Raw genomic sequence first — 10,115 nt, 5'->3', positions numbered from 1 at the left:
GGGTTTGTTTTTGTTGTTTTTGTTTGTTTCTTTGTGTTTTGGAGGGGAAACTGGGAAAGGAGAAATTTGCATGTAAATAAAGAAAATATCTAATAAAAAATAAGATAAAAGTTAAAAAAAAAGACACATAAGAAAAATTCCAATTATGATTATAATGTTGCTTTTTTACCTTTTACACGAGGGTATGTGTGTGTCAGTGGATTTCAAGTTTCTGAGGCAGTCTTCACTGGCAAACTTTCCTGCTTAGTGACACTTTCAAAATTCTCTTCATCTACAATGTGACACTTCTTGACTCTCATTCAGTCACAAACGCAGAAGCAACACTATAATTCACATTCACCTTTCCGATCAATCCATCAATTTACAGTGTACAGTGTTCTAATTCAATTTCTATTTTCGACCCCCCTGCCAATAAATCTCAAGTTTCATACCCACAACCAGCCATGGCCCAGAATAAGAGATTTAGCAGAAGTTTTAGCTTGGTAGCTGTTGAGGAAGTATTCTGATACATTTTCACACTATAAACATTTAATGAGTCTGGCTCCCGGCAGAATATTTACTGCATCCATTTATTTCACAGTAGAATATTTGCAGGGGCAAAATAGAGCAAAGGTTATTTCAGATCCTCTACCAATATAGCTCCCTGTAAATAATATAAAGTACAACCATTTAACTTACAAAATTATTGTTAAAAGGTTAAATGTTCAGTAAATTCTGTTTTATCTAGTTCGGGCAGTTTTGGCAATTATTTGTAGCTTGGCTGTACTTCTTGCAGGCATCTTGTTCTGAAGCCCTGTTGTTGACTGCAGCTAAAATTCAGAAGATGTTAGGACAGTATTAGGATCTTGGGGAAGTAGTTTAAGTCTCATGCCAGCTTGTTCTGGACTGAAGGAGCTGAGGGGTTTGCAACACGACAGGAAGAACAACAATGTCAACCAACCAGAACCCCCAGAGCTCCCAGGGACTAAACCACCAACCCAAGAGTACACATGGAGGGACCCATGGCTCCATCAGCATATGTAGCAGAGGATTCCTTGTCGGGCATCAATGGGAGGGGAAGTCCAAGTTGCTGTGCAGGATCAATGATCCAGTGTAGGGAATGCCAGGGCAATGAGATAAGAGTGGGTGGATGGGGGAGCACCCTCATAGAAGCAGGCGGAGGAGTGTAGGAGGAGGGAATAGAGGGTTTGTGTAGGGGAAACTGGGAAAGGGGATAACATTTGAAATATAAATAAATAAAATATCCAATAAAACAAAAGAGGTCTTCCATTCTTGAAAAGGCCCTTCTCCATCCTCTCTCCTCTCAACTCTGCTATGGGTTGCTTATCACACTATCCTCCAGCTAAACTGAGAGACTAAAGGTGTTCCAGTGGAGGATGAACTTGGAAAACTTTGGGGATAAATGAGGTCTTTTCTGAGAACATCCCTGGAAACAAATCTGTTTAACACTTTGGAAAATGTACTTTACAATTCCACCTGCGCTGTCCTCTGGAAAGTTCCACCCCGTTACAAGAAGCATTTCCCAAATACAGCCTATTTATACTTAATGATCCACGGGCAGCGTTTAATCCACCAGAAAGACTTGGCTACATTTATAACTTCTCTGATGAGTCATACAAAACTAAGAACCTTATTTTAATTGAGTCTGTTCAGTTCCAGCAAGGAAAACTCAAGAAGCATACAGTCACAAATTCTTCTGGAATCAGAGAGACTAGACACATAACCCCTGCCTGCTCTTATCCAGTAGCTTCCTGATTTGCAATAGATACAACTTGGGTTGCAATTTTTTTTTCAGTAAAGGAAAAAATAGATTTTCAGTGGTGACAATGAATAATTCATGTAAGATGTTTAGCCGGAGAGGCTGGAGAAATGGTGTGGCTGTAAGGACCAGAGTTCAAATCCTAGCACCTACTTAACAAGCCAGGCATCTAACACACACCAGTAGCCCCAACCCCAATGGTAGCAGAGACAAGAAAATCAATGAGGGTTACTGATTTCAAGTCTAGCCATGAAAATAAGAGTTCCAGGTTTGGAGAGAGCTCCTACTTCAAAGGAATAGATGAAGAATGACAGAGAAAAATTCCTGATGCTCTCTTCTGGCCTCTATTCATGCATTCATACATGTATGCTCCCTCATACATACATATATACATACACACACACATACACATGTACACACATACAAAGCTAAATAAGATAAATACTTAAAATTTTAGTCAACCAGAAATATTTTATATTTTATTTTATTTTTAAAAATTAGGTTTATTTGGAGAAAATTAAAAAAAAAAAAAACCCAAAGGATGAAATTTTTATATACCAAGTAATGTCTATAAATTCTTAATCATTTTCATAGAAGGTATTTTATATAAATTTTCTATGTGTTTAAGAGCAAAGATGAGTAGCCTCCCCTTCATTTTTATTTTAAGAGGGGGGTGGACTACAACTGCTTTCTTTTGGATGCACCTATCTAGAAGGAAAACAGACATGACGAGGGCAGACTACCTTTTTATTGTCTACAACAAATGGTTTTAAAAAAATCATTCAGCTGCGGCTATCTCTCTCTAAAAGCCCCTTTCTAGCTACTAGACATTCAAGTCCACTGGATAAGTGATTTTCTATGCCTACTGCTGTAGCATACTAAACCAAGGCCCCTGCAAGGCTAGCCTAGGATGTGCATATTGATACCAAGTTACCATTTGTCTGCAAATACCAGGACTTCTCACAGCGGGGAAGCTTGCCATCTTCAGAGCTGACCTCTACAAAGCGGCATATCCAAGCAGACAGGTTAGGCTACTATGTTGCAAGAGAAACCAAGACCTTGTTCAACAGTTCACTTTTTTTTTTTTCCCATTATCCTTTTATTTTTGAAGAAATCAACCCTCCGAACAAGTGGTCTAGGTCATTAAAAACCCAAGCACTGGTGGGGTGGGGGTGGGGGGAGGGGGAGTGAAGGAAACATGTGAAACCTTAAAACACCTCAGTCGAGGCTAAAGGTCTCCACCGGTCCCTAATCAGCACAAAAACTGAAGTGTTCTGACCTCCAAGGGGGTGAGCGCAGCAGAAGCAGGCAGACCAGAGCAGGCATCAAAGAGACCATAAAGCTGGCTCACAGCAGAGATTCTTCAGGCCACAGATTTTGGCTGCTAGGAGAAAATGCCTTTAGGAGCGTGTGTGTGACTTAAGAGACTATTTTCTTGGGAGGCCAGTAGTAGTGTCGAGGACAGTAGATGACCATAGGGACAAGGTGTCAAAAAAAAAAAAAAAATGAAGATAGAATTTTGGAAAGGATGGTGTTTGGAAGAGGCAAAAACAGGATCCACAAGACTGGGATTTCACACGACTCCCTCCTCCAGTGAAAGAACACTCATGTGCTTACTGGAGGTCGAAACGTTTCCCTCACCTGGTAGAAAATAACTGATCAGCTACTCAGAGCTTTTCAAGCTATGATCAAGTTTGCCATTTATTTTGGTCTTCAGGTTTTATATTTTATTGATTTAGGGTCTAACGTTTTACTGGTATCTAGCTGCTTTCTTCTCATAACTATAACTGGTCTTAAAAAATGAGATCTTCAGTCTTATAAAGAAAAGACATCAAGATATGCATATAATACATAAGACTATCATGCGTTCATTACAGGGAAGGAACACTGGGTGAGGGGGATTATTCGTTTTCATTCATTTTTGTTTTTTTTGTTTTTGTTTTTGTTTTGTTTTGTTTTGTTTTTTAACCTTATCAGACATTGAGTCCTTAAACTCTGCACATGACTGGGTATTTTATGCAGTTTCGCACGGATTTCATATAATAATCTGGCAGCTGATAATACTGGATTAGAAATGAAGAATCTGTTTAAAGGCATTTAATTAAAGGGAAAGCAAGCTACTTTAAACTTGAAAGTATTAATTATCTAATGAATTTACTATGAGCTTGATCAAAAGTTGTGGAGTTGGGTGGGGTCTTTTTTGTTCTCAGTAAAACTTTCGTAACTTCAGTTATAGATTTTTTTTCATTATGGGGAAATCTGCTTCCAAATAGTCTCTATAATGATGCTAAGACTGAGTATTCACTATGAACTGCTCTAAACATTCAAACCTGTATTATCAATTCATTTAACCTGATGACACTGTGATATCGTTATTGGCCTCCTATAAAATAAGACAACATATAGGTCCATAAGTATTGTTGCCAAGGTAACAAATGTAGCAAATGCCACAGCTGAAATGTAAACCCAGGAATGAAACACCACACTGTTACATCTCAGGAAGGTACTCCTTGTTGGACTCGGGTAACCAGTGTTCTTTAACATCATACTCGAAGGCCTGATGAATACCTCAACTTGTTCAAAATTGAGTCTCTGATCTTCTGACCAGCTTTGCCTATAGCCTTCCTATGGCTAATGAAAACCTCTTCTATATAGTTATTCAATTAAAATTTATGAAATTCTTAGGAAAATGAATCTGGAGAATATCATCCTGAGTAAGGTAACCCAGTCACAAAAGAACACACATGGTATGCACTCTCTGATAAGTGGATATTAGCCCAGAAGATCGGAATACACAAAGTATAATCCACAAACCACAAGAAACTCAAGAAGGAAGACCAAAGTGTGGATACTTCTTTCCTTCTTAGAAGGGGGAACAAAATACCCATGGAAGGAGTTGCAGAGAAAAAGTATGGAGCAGAGACTGAAGGAAGGACAATCCAGAGACTGCCCCACCTGGGGATCCTACCCCATATACAATCACTAAACCTAGACACTATTGCGGATGCCAGCAAGTGCTGGCTGATAAGAGCCTGATATAGCTGTCTCCTGAGAGGCCCCACCAGTGCCTGACTAATACAGAAGTGGAGGCTCACAGCCATCTATTGGACTGAGCACAGGGTCCCCAATGAAGGAGCTAGAGAAAGGACCCAAGGAACTGAAGGGGTTTGCAACCCCATAGGAGGAACAACAATATGAACTAACTAGTAACCCCAGAGCTCCCAAGGACTAAACCACCAACCGAAGAGTACACGTGGGAGGACTTATGGCTCCAGCTGCAATGTAGCAGAGGATGGCCTAGTCAGTCATCAAAGGAAGGAAAAGTCTTTGGCTCTGTGAAGGCTCTATGCCCCAGTATGGGAGAATGCCAGGGCCAGGAAGTGGGAGAGGGTGGGTTGGTGAGCAGGGGGAGAGGGGAGGGAACAGGGTTTTGTTTTCTAGAAGGGAAACCAGGAAGAGGGATAACATTTGAAATGTAAATAAAGAAAATATCTAATAAAAAATAACTATACAAAAATTTAAAATTAACTATCTATGCTATTCAAGACATATGATAGCTACCTCCCACTTCAAGTAGGACTCACTATCAAATTGTGGACAATTTGATACGCAGGTCAACCTTTCTGACCCCAGAGTTCATGATCTTCATTGGGAAGATTGCCTATATATTCAGCAACTGAGAGATGCAAAGGTCTGTTGATGGGCCCAAGCTTTCTAGGTCCTTTCTAGGCAGACTTCATCTTGGTTTTTTAGCCTCCTGGATATTAATTCCTAATACCATCGCAGACCATAAACTCCACCATGTGCTGCTAGAGGACTCGGCATGCAACATCCACTGTGACTCCTCCCCTTTGCTCATGCACCATACATCCATTCTGTCATCATCTAGCTGACTCCTACCTACAAAACTGAGCCTTGTTGGCATGAGACAGAGTGGGGTGATGCACATAAGGTAATTGGTGACTTTGGGTTCTAACCATAACCTCCCGCCTGGTTCCCAGCTTCTCACCTTATTTGCATTTAGCCTGTGCCCCTGGGGTGCTAACATCATTCCTTTAGGACATAAGTCTCAGTGTGTTTAAAAAAAAAAAAAAAAAAAAAGCCTTGCAAAGAGTCCCAGTTGTTCAGAGGAAGAGCTGGCACAGCCGGTTCTAGCTGGATCCCATTGGCTCTTTACCTGAGCTGTGGACTTCCCCCCATGACTCCTCAACCAGGTTCCTGCCTTCTATGCTGTCACAAACACAGGGTAAGTAGCCTTGAGCCTATGTTCTAGAGCTCCATCTGATCCTGACTTAAACTCCTCAGATCTTTGAAGTTACCTTCATAACGTTCTATGCTAGCTGGTTATTTATAGTGGTTAGCATGTTTCTTAACCTAGGTGCTCTTGCTAACATAGAAACCCTGGACACCAGCACTGACCAGATATATTCCCAAGCACATAGAATGGTGCAGATCATAAATATTGTATGGTAAATAGATCCTACGTTTTAGAAGCTGGTCTACGTAAAATAAAGTCTTCACTGGAATCCCAAGCAATTCCAGTGTAAAAGCTTCTTAAGCATAGGCGTGCGAAGCATGCTGATAGGAAATCTTGTTGTTAATCAATTCATTGGAAAGACCCGGGAAGGTCACCAAGACTGATGAATGATAAAAATAAAAGTTCTCCAGACTCCACCGTGGGAACGGAAAGTCTGCGCCTGCTTTCTTGTGTGAGACATTTAGTCGCCTTGTTGGCTCGCTCTGCTTACCTCCAGCTCATCGAGAGCACTTCCCAGTGTGGCTGCCTGAGGTTCAGGAGGAGCTGGCACATTCTGGATGCCTTGGGAAGCATTTGAAATTACATCAAGAGCATTCTGGATCTCTTCACAGACAGTGTCCTTACTGGCTTTGAGTGAAGCAACGTCGGAATGTTCCAAGCAGGCTGAACAAATCGAATGCAGGAGAGGGGAGTTCTCCTTCAAGGTGGCCCGGGCCCCTGCAATTTCATCCCTCTGGCTTGGAGATTTTAAATCCTAAAAAGATTTAAAAAAAAAAAAAAAACAAAATCTTACTACTGGTCACAGAAGAAAGACATATTACCTGGATGCTCCCTTGGGGCAAGTGAGATAGGGGGGAAACTAAAGACAGTAGGCAGTTAGCAGTCAGATGGAGTTAATCAAGGGCATCAGGGGTCTCTACAATCCTTCAGATTCTGAAGCTCTACTCTAGGAAACAGGAGGTAGTTCATAGGTAAAGGCCACAATGGTGGAAAGGTGTCCCTGGTCAGCCATATATGCTTTGTCTTAGCTTCGATTCCTGTTGCTGAGATAAAATTCTCTTGACAAAAGCAAAGGAGGACGGTGGTTCATTGGGCTCAAAATTTCAGGTGTCTGTCCATCATCACAGGGATGTAGATGTCAAGGCAACAGAAACACAAAGCAGATGCTCACATGACACCATGGTTAAAGGCAGACAGGGCTGAACTCATGCATGCATGCCAGTGTTCGGGTCACTTCCCCACTCTCTGGGAATGGTGCCACTCACAATAGGTGGACCTCTCCACCATAATTAACATAATCAAGCCAATCCCCACAGACTTGCTCCCAGGCTGGCCCAGGCATACCTTCACTGAGACTCTCTTCCCAGAGGGATCTAGATTGTGACAAGATGATAACTAAAGCTCATCATCACACCCATATAAGTCACGGAAAACTCTGACACATTACTTAGCACATTATTAGACAGCTTGAATTACCAATATTCCATTAGCTTGTTTCCCAGGGATATTAATATTTGCATCTAGCTTTCCATTAAAACAAACCAAGTGAATTAAAAACACTAAATTAAACTCTTCGGCAGTCAACTACCTTTTTCTATTTCACAAATGCTAACAAACCAATTGACTGTTTTTCATTCTCTGATATTTATCCAAAAAATAGGTGCTAAACACTTAGCATATGCTAGCCCTTGGGTTAGAAGTACAGATGTGAACAATCCCACCAGACCCTTGATTTCCTGAAGTTCATGTTAGGAGTCAGGAAACTTATAGACAAGTAATAAACTAGGCAAACATAGAAACAAGGCAGTTTCTGGTGATGAAATATAAATGGAATTAAAAGTAAAATATAATAACAACTGGGGTAGAAAAGAGCTTTAGTGTGAAAAGTCTGCAAGGATGTATCTGTAGACAAAGGCAATTTGAAGTAATTCTCATTGCAAAGTATCACAGAGTAGGGGAATCATGTACATAAATGGTGGCCAGCTAAAACTGCTTAGAATGCAATGAAAACACACACACACACACACAAACCACTTGTCAAGCACTACCTTAACCAAGTGATGAAGGCCGATATCATCAGTAACATCACATGGACACATGGACAAAAATTATCACTTCTGGGATACTCTCTAAGAAGCCATAAGCCTTCAGAATAATGAGAAACTTTAAAGATAGGAGCAGCCCGGGAAGCATCCCACATGCTACATGGGCAGTCTTCGAGGAGACCATGCAAGTTTGCAAAATAAGGAGAAATCCTGGTAAACTGTCATAGACTAGAGCAGAATGGGAACATGTGACAGTTGCATGCAATGCCATTCTCTAAACTGGATTCTAGAACAGGATAAAGGTATTTATACAAGTTTGGTATGTCTAAATACAGGCCATTAGTAGTAGTTAATAGTGATGTATCAATGTGATCTCCTTGTTGGGACAAATGTTAAGATAATGAAGAAGTCTAGGAGAAAGGAATTCTCTATACTGGCATGCTTTAAAAAAAAAAACAACAAACACATTATTACTCCCACAATTTTTCTTAGAAAAAGCTACCAAGGGTCGTGAACATTTTATACTAGTTCATGCATGTCCTATGTGTATCTTCCACAAAAATTGTGAAAATTTGATAAATGTGATTATCATCTCATTTTTTTTCAAAATGAGAAGGCTGAGGTTTTCAAGACACTAAGCATCTCTCGGGAAGGCGCAGACCAAAATGGATACATTTTGTCTTTTATAGCCTGTTAGGGAGCCCTCATCCTAACAATGTTACATTCTTTCCTGTTCTGGAAGAATTTTCCTTGTTACACAAGAATAGAGTCTGGATTTATATGGTACACAACCTATAAAGTACTTCTATTTGGCCTCTCTGTGAGCACCATACTTTTGGGTGAAGTTGTCATTACTAGACCTATGTTAACTAAGTCGATATTTAGTGCAAAGGAAGAGATTGGTGAAAGAACAGAGATCTAAACTTTAGTCTACTTGTTACAAAAACTGACTTGGTGTGTGTGTGCCTGTGTGTGTGTGTGTGTGTGTGTGTGTGTGTGTGTGTGTGTGTGTGTGTTTCACAACACTCTCCTAGCCTGGGACAAAGCTGCTAGGGTTAATAAGTGGCTAGTACTGTTGTATATTTAGTTCCTTCCCTTCTGAAAACAAGAGCTCTCTGCTACTCCATGCAGTCTTTGGAGATTAAGCTCTTCCCAGAGTGTAGGGAGGACAGCGAAAGCAGCTGCCAACTGCACCGCTTGTGCTCCTGAATGAACCAAGAAAAGAATATGTGATTTCCTTGGACTTCTATGATTTCCCCCCATGTCTTCTCTGGGTCCTAGTTTGGGCTCTGAAATCAGGACTACAAGATCAATAAGTCACCCATTCTTTCGGTATCTGCTTTTCCATTTGTGGAAATGGAGATAATGATCCTCAGCCAACCCTCTTACGAGACAGTACAAGAACAGCAGAGATGGAAGGCAGCCTGCAGCCATGCAACCCTGAGCATGCCAGTCCCATCTGATCTTAGAAGCCACGTGGATGTAAGAACTGGGAATGAGTATGGAAAGCAGCAATTGATTTTAGAAAAAGGAATGGATGGATCATCCCCTTACATTTTATCAAAAACGCTATCCAGTTTTTCTCCTGTGAGGTTCTTGGCAATTTCCATATCCCTGGTTTACAACAGTGCTTACCAATATAAATCACATTGCAGAACATATAAAGATAAAAATCACACAAAGAACATAATGAGTATAAGGGATGCACAGCCCCTTGTGAAAAATGCTCACACAAAGCGCTAATGTTCAGGAAGGGTCACGGAAGACTCTCTCTATGAGACAGTGTAATCAGAATACATATTATATAACTTCCTCTAAAGAAGCCTGCACGAGGTTCTTTATTTAGCATGACATTGTCAGGATTTCAGTGGGAAATAGTGTACCTAAGTTATCACAAAGAGGGTTAAAGTTTTAAAACATCCTTGCCTTTGCTTTGGTGGTGGCTAGGAATATCTTAGAATAAGTCCTTTAATGCTGTAAGGACTTGGGAGTTTTTAAAAGTACAGATGTGCTCTGAATTTTGAACATATGCTTTGTCATCCCTACCTAAGGC

The 10,115-nt window shown here is 40.6% G+C and overlaps 1 protein-coding gene across 13 annotated transcripts in view; it reads right to left on the bottom strand.

The window, feature by feature from the left end:
* The window catches only part of Ctnna3 (catenin alpha 3), a 1,512,724-nt gene that overhangs the window by 1,144,841 nt on the left and 357,768 nt on the right, over nucleotides 1-10,115 (bottom strand). For 11 of the 13 annotated variants that reach the window (XR_004112256.1, XM_031347512.1, XM_031347507.1 and 8 more), the window contains one exon: nucleotides 6,508-6,771. Coding sequence is in view for 12 of the 13 variants with exons in the window: in XM_031347512.1 (XP_031203372.1) it covers nucleotides 6,508-6,771 (264 nt within the window). In the remaining variant the exon portion in view is untranslated. Of the gene's footprint in view, nucleotides 1-5,768; nucleotides 5,952-6,507; nucleotides 6,772-10,115 lie in introns of those variants that run through there. The other 2 variants (XM_031347508.1, XM_031347510.1) reach the window with 1 other exon arrangement.

The sequence above is a fragment of the Mastomys coucha genome, unplaced genomic scaffold (genome assembly GCF_008632895.1).
Source record: "Mastomys coucha isolate ucsf_1 unplaced genomic scaffold, UCSF_Mcou_1 pScaffold3, whole genome shotgun sequence".
Lineage (NCBI taxonomy): Eukaryota > Metazoa > Chordata > Mammalia > Rodentia > Muridae > Mastomys > Mastomys coucha.
The sequence above is the reverse complement of the archived record's forward strand: the minus strand, read 5'-3'. Positions and strand labels throughout refer to the sequence as shown.